The sequence below is a fragment of the Centruroides vittatus genome, unplaced genomic scaffold (assembly GCF_030686945.1).
Source record: "Centruroides vittatus isolate TY-2023 unplaced genomic scaffold, ASM3068694v2 contig_120, whole genome shotgun sequence".
Lineage (NCBI taxonomy): Eukaryota > Metazoa > Arthropoda > Arachnida > Scorpiones > Buthidae > Centruroides > Centruroides vittatus.
In genome coordinates this window covers 751,994-771,696 of record NW_027120768.1, presented here as the reverse complement: position 1 = coordinate 771,696, position 19,703 = coordinate 751,994, and the positions used below count along the sequence as shown (strand labels likewise).

General features: G+C 31.6%; 2 protein-coding genes across 2 annotated transcripts in view; one reads left to right on the top strand and one right to left on the bottom strand.

Moving 5' to 3' along the window:
- LOC136984089 (transmembrane protease serine 9-like) overlaps nucleotides 1-2,692 on the top strand; it is a 29,291-nt gene extending 26,599 nt beyond the window's left edge. The window contains exons 11-16 of the mRNA XM_067281017.1: nucleotides 568-1,518; nucleotides 1,622-1,734; nucleotides 1,798-1,889; nucleotides 1,961-2,241; nucleotides 2,301-2,455; nucleotides 2,525-2,692. Of these exons, the coding sequence (XP_067137118.1) occupies nucleotides 568-1,518; nucleotides 1,622-1,734; nucleotides 1,798-1,889; nucleotides 1,961-2,241; nucleotides 2,301-2,455; nucleotides 2,525-2,692 (1,760 nt within the window). The remainder of the gene's footprint in view (nucleotides 1-567; nucleotides 1,519-1,621; nucleotides 1,735-1,797; nucleotides 1,890-1,960; nucleotides 2,242-2,300; nucleotides 2,456-2,524) is intronic.
- A 3,371-nt stretch (nucleotides 2,693-6,063) lies between these two features.
- On the bottom strand, nucleotides 6,064-14,087 carry Samtor (S-adenosylmethionine sensor upstream of TORC1). The gene is made up of 6 exons (XM_067280686.1): nucleotides 13,950-14,087; nucleotides 11,847-11,924; nucleotides 7,267-7,411; nucleotides 7,108-7,197; nucleotides 6,878-6,992; nucleotides 6,064-6,802 (listed from the first exon to the last, which is right to left on the bottom strand). The coding sequence occupies exons 2-6, from the start codon at nucleotides 11,920-11,922 to the stop codon at nucleotides 6,275-6,277; spliced, it is 954 nt and encodes a 317-aa protein (XP_067136787.1). The 5' UTR covers nucleotides 11,923-11,924; nucleotides 13,950-14,087; the 3' UTR covers nucleotides 6,064-6,274.
- Between the last annotated feature and the right edge of the window lie 5,616 nt (nucleotides 14,088-19,703).

Here is a 19,703-nt window from a genome sequence, read left to right as displayed (position 1 = left end):
TCTTCGGATTTTAAACAATTATATGAAAAAGATACCATTCTTGATTTGTGGCAAATTCTTTTACCATAAATTTGAATGTATAAAAGGCTTAGAAGTAGCAAAAATGTGCTTAAAATGTAATTTTTTTCATTGTTTCAATGGACGTAAAAATTCCTCCTGAAGTCCCACTATAGGTATTTCTGTCTCGGGTCTTTGCCCTTAACCCATCAGTATCTATTTATGGCATTCTTCAATTTAAAATCATATATTTATATAAACATGCCTAATTTTATCTTCAATTGAACTGTGAAGCTTTCAATTACTAAAAATATATCACTTGATAGGGACCTGATACGCAAAGCTATTATTCTTAAGCTGAATATTTATTTAATATTCATATTTATTTGTGATATTTCACGCTAAAGTGAGGGTGAAAGTAATTTTAATGGATATAACACGCAATAAAATAGGCTTCGCGCTATTAAGTGTGACAGTTTCGCAGTAACCGAGTATGTCGCACGGTTTCAAGCTGTATTGAAGGAACGCAAACCACGTATTTTTTTTAATTATTGGTTTATCATCTTCCAGATGCACAGCAAAGCATACAGAACATAAAATGTCCAGGTGACTGCGTTAATCTTTTCGCATCCTTCCTATGCGATCGAGTCTTGGATCAAGTCAAGTGCGACGACGATTATTCGAGATGCTGCGTGGCCGAAGACATGATTTTTGGTACCGAAGTAGTGACGTCGCCCCCGTTACCCGAAGAATTCGAAAATGCCACTACTACAACCCCGAGTACAACCACGTTGTTTATGCACCACGTCGAACCAACGTCACACCCATTCAGTCACAGTAAATTGACATCTTGTCCGGGATCGTGTGTGGACAGACGTCACAGTGCCTCGTGCGAGAAAATCGCTAAAACTGTTTGCAGCCAAGAGGGCAAAGACTGCTGTTCTAAAAATGTAACCATTTCGGAAACGAAACCGGATTTATGCCCGGGGACTTGCGTTTCGGCTCTCTTCAGTCTGTTATGCGACCACGTGGCACACGAATATTTCTGTGCAGACGGTGGCAAATGCTGTGTTCCTCCAACCACAACAACCACCCTCCCACCTATAAACCCATGTCCCGGAAACTGTATTCCCACTTTGCTAAGTGGAATGTGCAACAGACCGTCACTATTAATAGTGAAAACGACAGATTGCCCAGCAGGGACGATCTGTTGTTACACGCCTGTCGAACGGATCAAGCCTACAACTCTCCCATCAACCCTACCAACGACCCCGATTCCGAAAGTGAAACCAAACAAGGCAAACTTTCCCATTGAGTACATGTGTCCCGGTACCTGTATCAACACCCTTCTTCGATTCACGTGTGTAAAAAATCATATAATATATAATCGATTCAACTGTAATACACCTGGAACAGTTTGTTGTGTTTCTATTTATGAGGTAAACAGGTTTGAGCAGATGTTCCGGCGACCTCATTCTCCTTCTCGAATCACCAATTATACAATTCATACAAACATAAAAGGTAATTTACAATTCTAATTATAGTATAAAGCAAAGTTGTCTTACATAATTTCTACATGTTAATCAGTTTTTAAATTTGCATTCCTCTGCATAAATTCTGGCAGCTCCCAGTGTGCGGATACCGAACCCTTACATGTGCGGAATCAAAGGAACGGATAGAAGGCAGGCAAAGATTATCGGAGGCCTCGATTCTCTACCAGGAGAATGGTGCTGGCAGGTAAGTAATTAATTATAATTTTAATTAAAATTTTCAAATTTTAAAACACTCCTCTCCTTTAAGGTTGCTCTCATAAATTCTCAAAATCAGTATCTGTGTGGTGGAGCCTTAATTGGTACTCAGTGGGTTTTAACAGCAGCACATTGCATAACCAAGTAGGTTTTCACAACATCAATTAACCTTCATTTATTTTTTATGATGTAACTTTAAACATGTTTCTTTACAGCATTGTGAGAAATGGAGATGCCCTGTTCATTAGGGCAGGTGAAAATGATCTAACACAACAGAAACAAAGAAAGTCAACATCCGAAACAAAGCGAGTCATCACTACTTACATCCATCACAATCACAACAGTCAGACCTTAGATAACGATATCGCACTCTTGAAGCTACAGTCGCCGGTAGAACTAAACAAAAACATCTGCCTGATCTGCTTGCCTGCTCGAGGAGTCACTCAGCAGGCCGGAAAACTATGCACCGTAACCGGATACGGATACCAAGGAGAAGGTAAGACCGAATATATCCATTTATAATTAACCAGTGTTAACACAAATAATTCATTTCAGCTGGCCCCATAGCACTTAAAGTCAGACAAGCACAACTGCCAATTATTGATGAAAGAGAATGTACAGTTCAAATTAATGCAGTTACAGAAAAGTTATTTGTTCTACCTGCTAGCAGCTTCTGTGCAGGTGGCAAAGAAGGCGAAGATGCCTGTCAGGTAATTTATTTACTTTCTGCGGTTACACAAGATAGACACGAGTGGCTTAAACAATTTAAATGCATTCAGGGAGACGGCGGAGGACCTTTAGTTTGCGAAGTGGACGGATTTTACGAGCTGACGGGAATCGTGTCGTGGGGTTTCGGCTGCGGCAGACAGGACGTGCCCGGAATTTACGTGAAAGTTTCGTCGTTCATCGGCTGGATAAATCAGATCATCAGCGTCAATAATTTATAGTGAGAAAGTAATTTATCACTCTACCTCCAATACCAAAAATTAATTTTGATCATTTTCTAGTTTAATTATATCAGTGTTTTTACATAATTATTATTATTCAGGGTTGAAATAAGTTTTGTATAAATGTTAATAAATCACCAAATAAATCATTATATAACAGAATAATGTTTGGTGAATAGATACCAACGCACACATCTTTTGGACTGAGCATTCCTCATAAAAGAAAAATGTGTTTCTTGAGAAAAATTATCCTTAAAAAAGCATTTTTAATTGTCATTGAGGAAATTAATACAATTTACATCTTTTTACATGTTACAAAATATATAATGTCAATAAATAACATCAAATTTCATCTAGAAGAGTGATTATCACCCAAACCAATTACTCACCTACTGAGGTATTCACACTCTTCATATCTTCCTATTAATTTTAATAAATAATTAACAGTTGGCATGAGGTACCAGCACAATAGATATACACAACCACAATTATGCCCATTAGGCACAACCCATAATATTGTTAATGGTACAGGCAAGAGAAGGAAAACAATACCCCTGAATTCATACTGCCATGCTAAATTATAGGAATATGGATCAGACTTGAGTCAAATCTCTTGTAATACCTTAACGCTTGGCCATCTGGCTGGCTGTTTGCTACATTTACAATTGAATTTATGATTTATTTGGATTTGGATAAGATGTGATTAACTAATTTAAAAATTTGTTGGCATATTTATTTACAAATAAATTTAAACAAACTGTTAATGCATCTTCAAGGCGTGCTTCAGAGAAACTTTTACATTGCCAAATGCCAACCAATCCTCATTTATGGCTAGGGTTATACAAGTTTAATTTATGTTCGCTGTAACTTCTGCCTCTATTGCTGACTGGAATGTAGCAACCCTTCAACTTCTCTTATATTTAAGGAACAGATAAGTCTGCAGAGACACAGGAATAAAGAGATGAGAAAACATTGTTACTCCCTTCTTCATTGGATATTCATTACCCATATGAACCAATGGAAACTGAATATAAAAGCTGTGGTGACAAAAGACCTTAAAGATGTGATAAAAAAATGGCTTTCAGAACTTTGACAAGTGGGTATGGAATTGTTGAGCTTACTTTGAAGATGGTGCCGCAAAATACCTGTGCCAAAGATCAGTTCATTTTTTGGCTCTATTGTATATATGCATACAATATAGAGTCAAATATAAAACTCCAGAGCAGGGAGGGATGCTAATCATGGTACTGGCTTCAATTTCTTTCCATGTGAATTTTATAGCTCTGGTCACAATCAAACATTTAATTTTTAGGTGTAATTGTTCTCTTGACCTAATATATCAATATGTAATTTTAACATTATTCTCAGATATATCAAACTATAATTTACATACAAGATAATATTCTCTATACAACAGAATTGAAGTAGTGAAGATCAAATTAAACCATAATCCAGAAAGAGAAATACTTACTTTTCAGTGGTCACATTTACAAACACAAAAGTTATAATAAAGTTGTTATTGTGTATAAAATGAGTACAGTATTTCAAAGAAGAATTTTAATTGATAAATCTATTTTATTTATTTTATTAATAATTACAGCTTAAGCCATATATAAGTTACAAACAATATTATAAAGCACTCAGCAAATCATTATAGATATACGTACTTAACACCTTACTCTTGCCGAGAAAAAATATATTTATTTGCAACAAACAAACAAACGTTTTCAGCCTGATTCACAGGCCATCTTCAGGCTTGGAATACATTTGAAATTAAAATTCCATCCATGGAATACAAAAATTCAAATTCAAAATTAAATAAGGTATAATCAAAATAAAATATTGAATAACTAACATAAAGCAAAAAATAACAAAAAATATATAAAAATGTAACAAATGAATACGTAAGCATTAATAAATGCAAATTTCTAAGACATACAATAAAACCATTATATTGATTGGTTAGAGCCCTTATTAAACTTCTTAACCATAAACTTCCATGCAGAGGGAAGACTTTCTGCGTCCCTCGCATTAAGACAGCCTTCTTGTAATCTACTTCTAAAAATCTGCAACTTTTCCGCTGTCAAGGCTAATGATGGAGACGATAAAGGATTTATGATGGCCGCCTCATTCCATTTGACCGTAGCTCCTGGCGCTTGCGCCATTTGGGACAAAACTGTTGCATTAGACCCCTTTCTGATATTATAACTATGCTCCTTGATTCTAATTCCTAAACTTCTAGTGGTTACTCCGATGTAATCTTTTTTAACGCCCAATTGCATGTTTTCATACGGAATTTTATAAACTCCTGCTTTCTCTTCTGCCTTTATAACATCTTTATCATTCCTGAGGATTTTGTATAAATTAGGGGCCCTTTTTATAAGCATCTTCGAACTTTTTCTGTGTGCTATTTCTTTCATGACTGTATTCATACTTTCATTATATGTAAACTTTACAAACTTATTGGGAGCATTCTTAAAACATCCTTTCTTGATGTTGTGTTCATATTTCTTAATTATTCCTAGAATAGTACTTTTTTGGTAACCTAGGGTCCTGGCTACATTTATTATTCTATTTATTTCTTTCGTCCTGTCTTGTACTCTTTCGCAATACAAGAATGAGGCGTCTATCATAAAGCCTTTATCGTCTCCATCATTAGCCTTGACAGCGGAAAAGTTGCAGATTTTTAGAAGTAGATTACAAGAAGGCTGTCTTAATGCGAGGGACGCAGAAAGTCTTCCCTCTGCATGGAAGTTTATGGTTAAGAAGTTTAATAAGGGCTCTAACCAATCAATATAATGGTTTTATTGTATGTCTTAGAAATTTGCATTTATTAATGCTTACGTATTCATTTGTTACATTTTTATATATTTTTTGTTATTTTTTGCTTTATGTTAGTTATTCAATATTTTATTTTGATTATACCTTATTTAATTTTGAATTTGAATTTTTGTATTCCATGGATGGAATTTTAATTTCAAATGTATTCCAAGCCTGAAGATGGCCTGTGAATCAGGCTGAAAACGTTTGTTTGTTTGTTGCAAATAAATATATTTTTTCTCGGCAAGAGTAAGGTGTTAAGTACGTATATCTATAAGTTACAAACATTTATAATTCCATAAAAGTTATCTAGAAAAAAAATACTTCTAATTGTTGAATTATTTTAAATATTGAGCCATATTTATCACTAACGTTTATATTTTTTTTCAAAAATATATTTTAACATTTATAAAATGTAGCATTAATATAAATATACATATAATCTTCAATAAATTATATACGTTAGAATTTGACATACCGTATATTCTGGCGTATAAGACGACCCCCGACTTTTACAGTTAAAATATAGAGTTTGGGATATACTCACCCTATAAGATGACACCTGGCGTATAAGACAACCCCCGACTTTTGAGAAGATTTTCCCGGGTCAAAAAGTCGTCTTATACGCCGGAATATACGGGGTATATATTTTTGTACATTTATTAATATAGTGGTTAAAACTATAGATTAAAATTTAAAATATATGAAAATGTTACTGTTTACAAATATATACAAGCCTCAAATATCTTCAAAATATTTGTATCATCCTATAAAAGCAGGCAATTCAGTAAAACAAATTTGGATATTTTCATTCTCTTCTTCAGTTCTTTCTCTCTGTTCTTCATGAAAACTGTTGTCTTCATAATGATGAAAATCTTGAGGAATGCTAAGAAGCTGTATAATATTGTCGTCCATTTTATCATTCGACTCGACAAATAACTTTCGAAAGGCCATGCAATGCATGTGTCTCTGTTTCTCGTAAGCTATTCTCTGAAATCCAATATGTTCCAATGCCAACCTCCATTTTTTCATCATGGGAGCATTACAATGTTGTTTTTTTGAATCTGGAGTCACTATGAGCAATAATCCGTCATATTTCAAGAGTTTCCATGCTTTTTGACAAAACACAAATCTTTGTTTTGGTGCCGGTAAATATTCTAAAACTAATGAAAATACAACAACGTCAAACGTACACTCGCTAAGTTCTGTCAATGCCTCCGACTGCAACAAATTCGAAACTTTAGGTTGAGACAAAATTTTTAGCTGAAGAAAATCACACTGTAAAACATTCTGAAAAATTTTAAAAACTGAGCATGGAATTTTTAATCAAATATTAAAATATTTTAATGATTATATTATACAAACCTCTACAGCAGGTGTGAGATCAATTGCTGTGCATTGATATTCAGGATAAACAGAAAATGGATTATAACAACTGCCAACATCTAACAGTTTTATCTTCCCAACAAGTGGCAAAATTCTATAGAAAAGTAACAGAAATCCGTGTCCAACATTTAAAATCTAAATTACATTTCATATACAACTTTATAAATTTAATTTAATCATCATATTGTTGGAATAATAAATATACTCACATCTTTTTATCAATACAATTATCTGTTTTATCATTACACAAGTTTGATTTCTCCAATAACCTCTTTAGTTTCCCTCCATAAAAATAATCACTAAAAAATATTAAAATCATATTTTATTTTTATATTATTTATTACAAAATTTATGTATATTTTTCATACGTGCAAGTCTGATGGCACCAAGTTATCCTCGTATTCTTTTCTAACCAAGCAGTAGTTGCAAGTTGAAACATGGCTCTCGAATATTCTTTTCTCTTCTCAATATCGTTGAGATGAGTCATCCATACTGCATCATAATTGCCAGAAGCTGTTCAATTAATGCATTTTTTGAAATAACATTGGAATACATCAATTCTTTAAACTTAAAATGAAACTTCTTGCTAATGTATATGACTAAAAAAATTTCTAATAAACTAGCTATTACTATCAGTCAGAATGAAAGTTTACCTATAAAGCACCATAAACAAGAAAAAAAAAGGATTAAAAAAAGTTATTCTGTAACCAATTTTTTTTTTCTAAAATGCAGGGTCTTCCAAGATGAATGCTGCCATTTTAAATTACTGTAATTTTGTTATTATCCGAGAAGTATGTAACATATACCAATTGACAGAGTAACCTCCCAAGTTTCATCTCCCGTCTGCATTCAAATGTCTTGTCGTCTACCACCTCTAGGAAGCACCATAAACGAAAATGGTTACTCCGCGGCAAAAAAGGACATTTTATGTTCAACGGTTCACAAAATCAGAATTAATCATCATTGCGCAACACGAGTAATCTGTTCATATCAACTCCCCTGACGAAGACCCCCTAAATAAAGCTAAAAATGTTTGCGTATTTATCAAAATCAAGTACTAAAGTTTAATTTGAGGTAATCTGTGAGAGCCGGAGAATTGTGGCTGCCGTGGGAGGAGTGACGACAGATGTGCTGTAGTGAGCGTAGGAAGAATTCGAACTTTGGTCAGATGTGTGCTGTATGACTCATCTGACCAAAGAAATTGTAGGGGTAAGTCTGCATTGAGAAATTGTAATGGCTAAGTATAAAACTTGGACAGTTTTCCAATGTTTTAATGTGTTACAACATTCTTGGATTATAATTAACATAATTATAATAATTTAAAATGGAAACATTTTTTTGGAAGACTCTACAAGTTTACAATTCAAATTGGCAATAAATTATCAGTGCTCATTACATAGAAGCATATAAATTTCTACTTGTTTTGGTATTATAGGTAATATAAAACTTAGATTCCATCATTATATCTGAGATTTCTAAATAATGAGTGAATCACGCATACATTAAACTGGGCACTAAATTCAAATTAAAACCAAACACCTAATGTCCATTTTTTTTAAAAATTATATTACAGGCAGTTCCATCAAATGGCTATTTAATCTCCCCAAATTACACATATCCCCATAAAATAAATAAATAAAACTAAAACAGAATTATGAACACAAACATAACACACAACAATTGTTAAAATAAACAAAATTTTATAAGTAGAGATTTGATTTGCATAATCTTTTAAATTTTAAAAATTCAACATGCAAAAAACTTTTAAATTCTGTTAAATTATGCACTACCCAGTTAAGAAAAGATTGCTGCGTTATACCTAAGCGGTTTTCTGAATTAAACAAACATGATTTGCTTTGTGTAGTTCTTGCTGGGACACAAAGATATAAAACTTTCATATCCATAAAAGATTCATATATATATATATATATATTGGGTTGTACAGAAAGTAATTTCGTTTTTTTATTAGTAGAAGAATTAGATGTATTTTTACCAGCCAATTTTATTTTAAACCACATTTTCATTATATACTTCAACAGCTGACATTTTAAGGCTTATTTGTAAAAAATTTAGTTTGATTCTGTACAATTGTTTTTTTCGGTGTCCCATCAAATTTGGAAAATCGAAAGCATCATTTTCTTTTTTTATAACTAAAAAACCAAAATGCTGTTCAAACAAGAAAAAAATTGTGGTACATGTTTGGAGAAAATGTGTTGAGGGGAAGACAGTGCCAAAACTGGTTTACAAAATTGCATTCTGGCAATTTTAATATCAAAGGTACACCACATTCTGGATGGCCATTTGAAGCCAACAAAAACAAAATAAAGGTACCGATTGAAGCAATCTGCCGTATAACAACACGTGAAATCACTAAGAGATTAAATCTGTTAAATTGAACCGTTTATTATTACTTAAAACGAATTGGTTTCGTTTCAAAACTCGATATATGGGTTCCACGTGTTATTAACGAGAGATGCTCTCTATGGTTGGATTTTAAAGAAATTTGTTTTTGAGCTTTTACCAGACAATTTAACAATTGATTCGAAAGTGTACTGCCATCAAGTAAACAAACTGAGTAATATCATCAAACAGAAAAGGTCAGAATTGATCAACAAACAAAGTGTGGTGTTTTACCATGATAATGCCAAATTTCACATAAGTTCGGTAACTCGTCAGAAACTGTTATAGCTTAGATGGGATGTGTTATCACACCAACCATAGTCTCCAGATCGGGCACACTCAGATTATTACTTGTTCCGGTCTATACAAATATTTTTAACTGTAAGACATTTACTTGAAATGACAATGTAAAAAATCACTTGGATCAGTTTTTTGTAAACAACGAATAAAATTTTTATGAATGTGAAATCATGCTACTACCAGAAACAATGACAAGAGGTATTTGACCAAAATGGTCAATATATAATTCAATAAAATATTTATTTATTATAAGAATATTGCATTTATTTTTCTATGGAAAAAACAAAATTACTTTCTGAACAACCCAATATATATGAATCTTTTGACAGAATCTTATTATATATAATATATATATATATAAAATAAGATTCTGTCAAGCAAGCCATTAGTTTCAGAAAACAGAATCTTTGGCGTATTATAAAATCAGAGTCAAAATACAGTAAATTGGCTACTTTGTTAAAAAGGAAATAAACTTTTGATAATGCTCTTTCAACTTTTAATACCAGAGATGATGAAACAGAAGCCCAAATTAATAATACATTACATAAAATATGGAATAAAGTACAGGTTTAGTAATCATAAATCAAGTTTCTCCAAAGAATACCTCTGTGAATGGCCAAATTTTTAACAATTCTATTAACATGGTCAAAAAAAGTCACTTTACTATCAAAAAATAATTCCCAGATCTGAAATTTTATCCACATAGTTAATAATCAAATTACTTATGGTAAATGCATAGTTCAAAGGATTTCATAAGAGAGTTATGGATTTAAACCTGTTAAATTACTTCAGGGATGTAGTGTGAATTAGTAGCATTGGTGGTATAATATACAGTATATTAATATTAAGGTGACCAACTCTTTTACAATGAAAAGAAGGACACAAATGAATTGAAGGAAAAAATATTGTAAATAAAAGAAACATTTTATTCATTGCAACAATAATACACTATAATAATCTCTATTGCATGTGTGTGCGCCGTGTTATGTTTCGGTAAGAAGTAAACAAAGCTACTTGCATGCAACGCACTCTCTCGAGGTCTCCTGTGCAGAGCACATGCGTTTCATAATTGCGTCTTGCTGCACTGTACCGAGCCTTGATGAACCGTCATGTCAAATACAAACACATCACATCACATTACATGCAACGGATTGGCTCGGCATCAATCGAATATGGAAATTTACAGATTAGTCTTCAAATATCAAAAAGGAGAACATGTAGGGAGGACACTTTTCGAGGGAGGACAGAACTTACAAAAAGAGGATAGTTGGTCACACACCAACAAGTTATTAATATACACAGGGTGTCCATTTTAATCAATATATGCAAATATCTCAAGAAGTTTGAATCCTACAAATAAGATATTACAGACAAAATTTGTACTATATCAAGTGGGATCACAAGATGTAATGGTTGATTATTTGCCATACAAAGTGGTTGATGTTCTTCTAGTTTTACAAGAATATCATCAAAATTACAGGTAAGCAGCTCAATTGTATCACGATTGCTATCCTGATAGCCAAATGCTGCTGATCTTTTACTGATAAAGCATGATGCTGAGCAAGGAGGAACAAATTCAAATTGTTTTGATAGGAGAAACACACAGTCAGTGAGAAGTTATAGAGTTTAAACAGGATGCATTTTGATGCATCCTGAGATATCTGGAAAAATTTTGGCAACTTTATACTGACTGCAAGTCATTACCATCAAAATAACTTGAATTCATTCTTCTTCACTCAACATCATGTAGATGAATAAACAAAGATCAACATAATTCTTATGGTTCAAAACTTATATATACTGTATATTATACAGTAGAATCTGCTTGTTAGTTACCTCTGCACAGGATAAATTTGTTATCAAATATGAAGTGTATATATATATATATACACTCTTTCTGCATGGGCACTCGGAAGACTTTTAATCATATTCACTGTGGGTTCAGCCAAGCCTACAATGGGCAACCAGGTGGTGAGGGAAAAGGCCCAACCTATCTGAGATAAACCACCTCTCAAAAAGTTCCTGAGAATTTTTTGACTGCTTGAATTCCAGGTTTTCTAGAGTGGAAGGCTGATTAATGCCTTAACTACCTTGGCTATCTGGCCATCTATCAAATATATTTATCTAAATCATTCAGAATAAGAAACATAAGTACTTAAGTTAATATAACTTATTAAAATAACAATAGTGAATATAAAATTAATACTTTAATAGCACAAATTTATAATAATGTATATAATATACTCACTTTGCTGGTAACTTTTGCGGAGTCCCTCGTGCACTCCTCTTATAGTCGCAACCAATTGATCTCTATCATGCAGCATGACTAAATAGTAAAATCAAATTACATTAAAAAAATATATATTTTATCTAGATATGACCTTATTAATGGGTGAATGAAAATGACTTTTGTTGAATATAAATATAAAATTTATTTGAATAGGACCTATATATTTATAAAGCATAAAAACTGTACATTTTAATTATAAGGAAAACAAACTTAAAAAGATGAGATTAAATTTAAATATCACAATAAAATAAAACAACATAATATTCTATATTTATACAAAAACAACTGTGATTACATAATTTATGTATGTATATTCTCCAGCGTTATTGCTCCTAATACCTGTGGATTCTCTACTTTTCCATCTGATTTAACTTCATTTTAGTTGGATAACCTTTTGTGCTAATCCTCTGTATTTTAATCCACCAATCTTATGTCATCTTTAACCAGAATACTGTCTGGATTCCTGAATGCTTAATTTGAATGATCTAACCAGAACTTTCAGCAAAAGCTAGCCATTGCCTACAATTTTTCATGTACATAGCATAAAAAATGCCAAAAATAACAAATGTAAATTATACTTCCATTAAAATAAAGTATTTTTGTATTAAATTACAAATTAAATGAAGTAAAAAAAACAATCTCAGAAATAAATTAAAATATGTTTTCTCATTAAAAACATCAGATTCAAAAATTTTAATTTTAGCAATGCAGAATGCAACTCTACAAGATTTGGATTCATATTCATCAGATTAATATGGATAAAAACAAATTCACAAAATTTGAATACTTAGAAGGATGAACTAGTCACTTAAGTTACTAAGTTAAACTGATCAATACAACTTTAACAGTGGCTGAAGTTTAAAGCATTTCAATCTGTTTAATGGGCCATCTTCAGTTGCAGACAGTTGAAACTTGAATGGAGTGAATAGCCTATTCCACTTTCAACTGTCTAAATCAGTAAGTTTAAATCCAATGCAATGTGTTTTATTTGGATAAAACCAGAATTCAATATACAAAACTCTCAAATGATTTTGACACACTCACTTTTGTCTCATCCTCAGAAGGATTTATTTATTATTTATTTATTTATTTATTGTCTCATCCTCCATTTATTTTCTTTATTTAACTTTTCATTTTCTCTACATAAAGCCAGCGTCGTAACTAGTCTTTTATGTGCCTGGTGCAAGCTTCTGTAACTACACCCCAAAACTATGATATAAAACTTGGTCCAGGTCATTTCTACGTCCCCCCCAAGGTCTACGCCTTGTGCCTGGGCACCGCTGGCACCACCCTAGTTATGGCACTGCATAAAGCATATTGTAAATAAAATCTTGATAATTCAGAGTAGGATTAATGTCTAATTCTGATACAATAAAAATTTAATGCAGTATGATAACAGCAGCTTTTGTGTATATCAAGATTACAAACTTGAAAATTAACAAGATTTACGAGCAATTGATTGATTTAAACTCATTTTTACTCCAAAATTATATTTTACAATTTAAGTTTCTAACTTAACATTGTAAAATGTATTTTGTTAGTGAAAGTTATGATTTTTCCAATGATTAATTCATATCATTTAATATTATTTATGTCAACTGACAAGAAATGACATTCAATAACAAACTGCAGGTCATCTGTAATCATTTAATTTGCATAAGAGAACTTTAAAATGATGGAAACGCAATGAATTACTGTCAAATAGCTTTAAAATGTTTGCACAGTTTTTAATTCTGAGTACATGATGTGGACTGGCATCCTGATATTATTTCATCAATTGATGACCAGTGATATCATTGCATATCATCCCAAAATAATTAAGTAATATTTTTATAAGGGTATAATAGCTGCACAATCTGAATACTGTATGATTTTAAGCATATATAAGCTACATTGATAGCATTTATTCTCATCCTCATATCTTATTCACATCTCCTATCCCTCCTTCTATCCTCACCATATCCCATCCCTCCTTCCATTCTCAAAGTCTTTTATTCCTCCTTCTCATCCCTCATCCTCATCTCCCATCATCCACCTGTTACATATCAAGCATATACTCACCTATAGTGTTAATAATGTTTACACATTTTCAAATATTTTATTCAAATTCTCTTTTTAATCTAGATTTATTCTGTAATCTAACAAAATTTTATAATTTTTATAACAAATATAACATTATTAATCATCACACACGAGAAACCTCTGTTGTCGTTTCACTCTTCCAGGTGGCGCTAAATGAATTTTTTTTTAAAATTGTCCAGAAAATTTATTTATCGACCTTTAAGCATTTTCTAGGCAAGAATTTGTATTATATTTGAATATGAAAGATTACTATATAGAAACAAACATTATTATTAAAATTTATTTTTTAAATAAATGGAAATTTCGCCAATTGATTGGAAATCAACGAAATAATCAATAGCGCCCTCTCTTGTAAATTGTTCTACATTTATAAAAATGTCATTTTGATTACATTTAAAACTGGTTTTATTCGATTTTTTATTATGTTATAGATTAATTTATGTTTTATTTTATTACTAGAAATAATTTCTGATAATTTATATGTAATGTGTATTGTTAATCTACATCCAACGAGTAATATGAGTGGCTGTGACCTTAGAAACAGCGCTCTTGGTGGCAACGACGGGTACTATCGACCGCCATTTTATTTTAAGTCAAAGCATCGAAGTCTATATCGTGTGTTGGGCAGGACTGTCACTTTAGAATCTATTTTTCTCATCTAAATCTAGTTTGTTTTGTTTTCCACTAGCTTTTAGACTTACGCAATTAGATAAGTCATATAAATCTAGATTGTTTCATCTCGACTTTAGTTATTTTCTAGATTTTCTTTTAATTTTTATAAAGAAGGTAAGATCAAAGTTTAAAGAGGTAAGTGTAATACTTAACTCTCGATATAACAACATTTTTATAATCTAAGTACTAGCCAGGTCTTGAAGGGCTTTACTCTCGGCCATATTGAAAATATTTACAATGAAAAAATTACATTTTGGCCTTTGTCATGTTACGAACCACATTTTCGAGGTTAAAGTCCTTCTAAGAGATAATAAGGAACTAATAATTGTGGGAAATGGAAGAAGTGTTGAATTTTCCCATCAAAAATAGACAAAGAAAACATGCCAGTAAGTGCAAGTGACTGACAGTAAGTGCATCATTAGGATGTGTACAAATTGTGCACGATATCAATCATTCTGGATAACAAACGTATATTAACATGAACCAACCTTTTGTTCGTTATGTTATAGACAACAACCATAGACACTGAAGCCGTGAGCACGATGAGGGATTGGAAAATTACCAATCCGAAATGCATTGTTAAATAGGCGAATTAAAGTGAACTGTTTTTAATCTCGGTCTCTGTTAATTGCGAATAATTAAAGAAAGAAATGTCTTGTTATTTACTTTCAAAATTAAAAAAAAAATCTAAGTAGGATTATTTTGACTCGCGCCATCTTAGTTAAGGATTAAAACTCTTTCTTTCCTTTGAGCACTTTTACACAACGAGTTACAATATTCTAGCTTGTTGCTTTTACACAACACAAATTGCATGCCCCTTGACTAAAAGAAAAATGGGGACGTGTATTCAATTTTTTTCAAAATGGCGTCGTTATAGCCACTCTATGTAGTATATTCTAGCTCATTAATCTATTCAATGCACTACCTCAAATTGTACGAATGTAATAATTAAATATTACTAGCGATGTATGTCCAGCTTTGCTCGAGTTTTTCAGGGAATATGGAATTAAGAAAGGGTTGTAAAAGCAATGGTCCTAGTAATTAATATGTGCATTTAGTAACCTGATTATTTATCATAATGAAACCATAATACAGATGTTTAAATGTTAAATAACTTTTATTGTAATATAATTTTGAATACTTTAAAATAATCAATAAAAAGTTGAAAATTTTAAGACTTACGAAATATAAGTTATGAACTATGTGTTACAAGTTATTTTCAAATTAGGAAAAGAAAATGGTTAGGAACTATGTATTTAACATCATTAATTATTTTGTATGTAAAAAGCAGTTAATAAAGTACATCAAAGAAAAGTAGTTATTCAAAAACAAATTATTTCGAAGAACTTTTATACTTTTTTGTTGAAAAATAAGAAGAATATTAACATTTTCATGATCTGTTGATTGGTGGCAACACTGATTTTTTTTTTTTTTTTTTTTTTTTGCTGTGAGCTCCCCTATTTTTTGTTCTCTTCCCGCCTTTTTTTCGTCAGACGTGTGAAGTTGTAGTGTTCCTTTTTCTTTTTGTTTAAATAAAAGTTTTTGTTAACTAGAGAAGTGTGTTAGAGATTCTGACATCAAGTCTCAACATTTTTCGTTTTAATGTTTATTGTATTTAATGTATAATGTTGTGTATTTTTAATTTTATGTATATTTGTTAATTTTAAGGTAGATATCAACTGTCCTTTGAGACTTTTCTATTTACTTGTAAAAATATAAGTATGTAATATGTATAAATATGTTTGCTAATTACAAGATCGTTCTTTTAACTCATTTAACTCCTTAAAAAATATTACTTAAATTTACCGGGTATTAGACCAAAAGAAAAGAATGGTGATTTTTATAAGGAAAACAGAAAATTTTGTACTTTGTCTATTATTCAGCTCTTTACTTTGTCCCTGGATATTCAGCGCCCAGTTAGTTGTAGCCTGATCGATGGTTTTTAAATAATTGTCTTTTAAATCTATTTCTTTCTTTTTAAAATTTATTTTAATCGTATTTAAATGAATTTCGCATCCTTTGTTGTTACAGTACAATGTTATTTATTCATTTATTAATTTTTGATTTCATTACACTTGAATTTACTATGAAATTTATTTGAAGTATTTGATTATTTTTTAACATTTAAATTTTGAATTTGGGATTTTTGAATAAAAGATTACGAATTTAGGATTGAGGAAACTAATCTTGATTTTAATGAACAGTTAACAATTCATGGACTTTTGTGATTTCTATATGACCATATAAATATTATTTAGTTTAATTTATATAATTTGTTATATAAGATATGTTATTTAAATATAACTATTAAATTAATTCTTTGTTAATTATAAGATCTCATTTACATGAATATAATGTTTAAAATTATATTTCAAAAAAACAAAAATGGAAAAGTTTGGAATTGGAGCTAGACTCCTTTTGCAGATGGGTTATGAGCCAAGTAAAGGTTTAAGAGATCTGCAAGGCATACCAACTCCAATTGAAATAAAACAAAGAGGGACAATTATATTTTATGGACCTGAACATAAACAGAAAACTACAACAGCTGCAGATATTGAAAAAACCGAACTTATTGTTAATTAATCACGTAAAATAAAGGCCGGATGGCCGAGCGGTCAAGGTGGCAGCCTACTGCTCTGAGGGACCCGGGTTCGAATCCGAATGGGTTGAGAAATCCCCAGGAATTTTTCGGGGGGTGGTCCGTTCGGATATGTCGGGCCCCGTCCCTCACCACCCGGTCGCCCCATTGTGGGCCTGGCCGAACCCATAATGGGCCTACTAAAAGAGGGCCTCTTAGTGCCCACAGGGTGGAAAGAGTTAAAAAAATCACGTAAAACAAAATAAATTTATAGAACAGGCCCAAAATAGAAGGTGTTTGAAGGATATTCGTTCATATGTTTGAAGGATATTTTCTTTCTTTCTTGGTTTTTTTTTTTTTTTTTTTTTTTGTTAATATGGAGACTCTAGCCCAGGCATGTCAAACTCATATGATATTACGGGCTACATAATCTATTTTGTATAAGTCGGGGGCCGCATGTTTTCAATGTTCAAAAAATTAATAAAATACGATTTTTAGAATGATTATATTATGTATTTATTAGACTCAATATATTGTATATTATACGTACATAGACATTTTATATTTCATATTATTTTTTAAACTTAAAAATATTTTATATTTTTTATAAAAAAAAAGTTATAATAAGAAATAAACAAAATCGCAGTTTAATATTACTTTTTAGAAGATATTTGACAACGTTTTTCACAAAGCGAGTCATCAAAATTTGGTTGAATATATTCAGCCGATGCAATTTTTAAAATTGATGATAAATGTTGATCGGTTAACCTCGACCTTTCTGAATTTTTGTTATTTTTCATTAAAGAAAATAGTTGCTCGCATAAATAAGTGCTTCCGAACATAGCCAGTATACGGGTAACCAACGATAACATTTTAGGAAACCGATCTACAGATAAATGTGTGTAAAAATCTGGAATTCCAACTTCCATATATTTTTGCTTCAGCAAATTATCACATTGGATTTTAATTAATTCCATTTGTAAGTTTTCATCAACAGTTTCAATATCGATAGATAGAGGTGAAGTAAAAAGACGAAATTGTAATTCGCAGTTTTTAAAATTAGAAAATCTTCGATCGAATTCTGTTTCTAACAATTTAATTTGGTCAGCGTATTCTGTAAATTTTAAATTAGGTGATTTAAGCAATAGATATTGGCAGCTTTCAAAGCTTTCTTTTCCTATTTGTTTTCGCCAAAGTAATCATTTTTGTTTGAAAGCGTTAATATTATCAAATAGCGTTGTCACAACACGATTTTTGCCTTGAAGCTTAAGATTAACTTGATTAAGCATGGGCGTGTTCGAACGGTGCGCACTCGGTAAGTATTCCTACAATTTTTTGTTTATAGCATAGTTTATATGGATTATTTCCAAAAAATTATACGTGTTTTGGAAATGTTCGAGTCAAATTAGTCTAGAATCGATTAATTTTATGGAAGAAAACCTTTCAAACAGCCGTACCCACTAAACTGCACGAGTGCCCGGCTCATGTATTTGTAAAATCTAAGTGACTCGTACAACACGGAATTCATATAACACGGAACGTATCTACCGTGTTATACGGTTGTCTACTGTATTATAATAATGGTAAATGACCTACCTCTGAACCTCAACTTGCTTTACAGTAGAAAAGTAAAGAATTCAAAATTCACACTTGCAGCGAACTTCACACTATTCAACAAAATTCACACTGTTAAACACTAGGGGCACCCCTAGCTACTATTTAAATTAACAATATAAATATTATTGTTACAGAATGACTCTGCTGCTACTAGATTTACAGACATTGCCAAAATCGTTCACAAGGTCACCCCAGCGATGATTTTCAGCTTTTATTCAGTATAATTGAGTATATTATTATTTTTATTTGCAATAAGAATTTATTATTTATAAATGCCTATTAGGGGGCGTCCCGGGCGGCTAGTTTAATAATATTTCCCAGGATGTTAGAATACGTATAGTTAATATTATTCTTATCGCTATAAAAAAATTCGAAATTATCGGAAGAATTACTTTCAAAAAGAAGAAACATAAGAACATATTTTCTTTAGATTTTAGAATTCATAATAACAATATAAAAAGCAATATGTTTTTATTTATTTGTTTATTATATACAGTTGTCCAACAGAAAAGTAAACTATCTTATTTACAAATTTTTTCAAAATACAGTAGACAGTTCGACCGGGCCCTAGACATTTGCCTCATTTATCTATTCGATGATCCGGCCCTGGGTGCACATAGGTAAAATTAAACCATTAATTCATTGCATTTCGACTGAAAAACTTACTTAAATGCTACTTAAATTAGCGTGAGTTCAAATGTACAGTTAACGAAAATATCACTCTTATTATTCGATCGAAAACAGAGAAATTTCCGCTTATCGCGCGGCATTGTTGCTCGATCTCTACACTCCTCTAAGGAATGAGCGAAACAACGGACGTACAGTACGTTTCTTAGTCGATAAACTAACAAGATTCACCCCGATCG

Coding starts and splice junctions, on each gene's coding strand:
- Samtor (XM_067280686.1), bottom strand. CDS start 11,922: ATGCTGCATGATAGAGATCAATTGGTTGCGACTATAAGAGGAGTGCAC. Junction 6,993..7,107: donor AATTGTATTGATAAAAAGAT/GTGAGTATATTT, acceptor ACTTTTCTATAG/AATTTTGCCACTTGTTGGGA. Junction 6,803..6,877: donor ATCTCACACCTGCTGTAGAG/GTTTGTATAATA, acceptor AAAATTTTTCAG/AATGTTTTACAGTGTGATTT.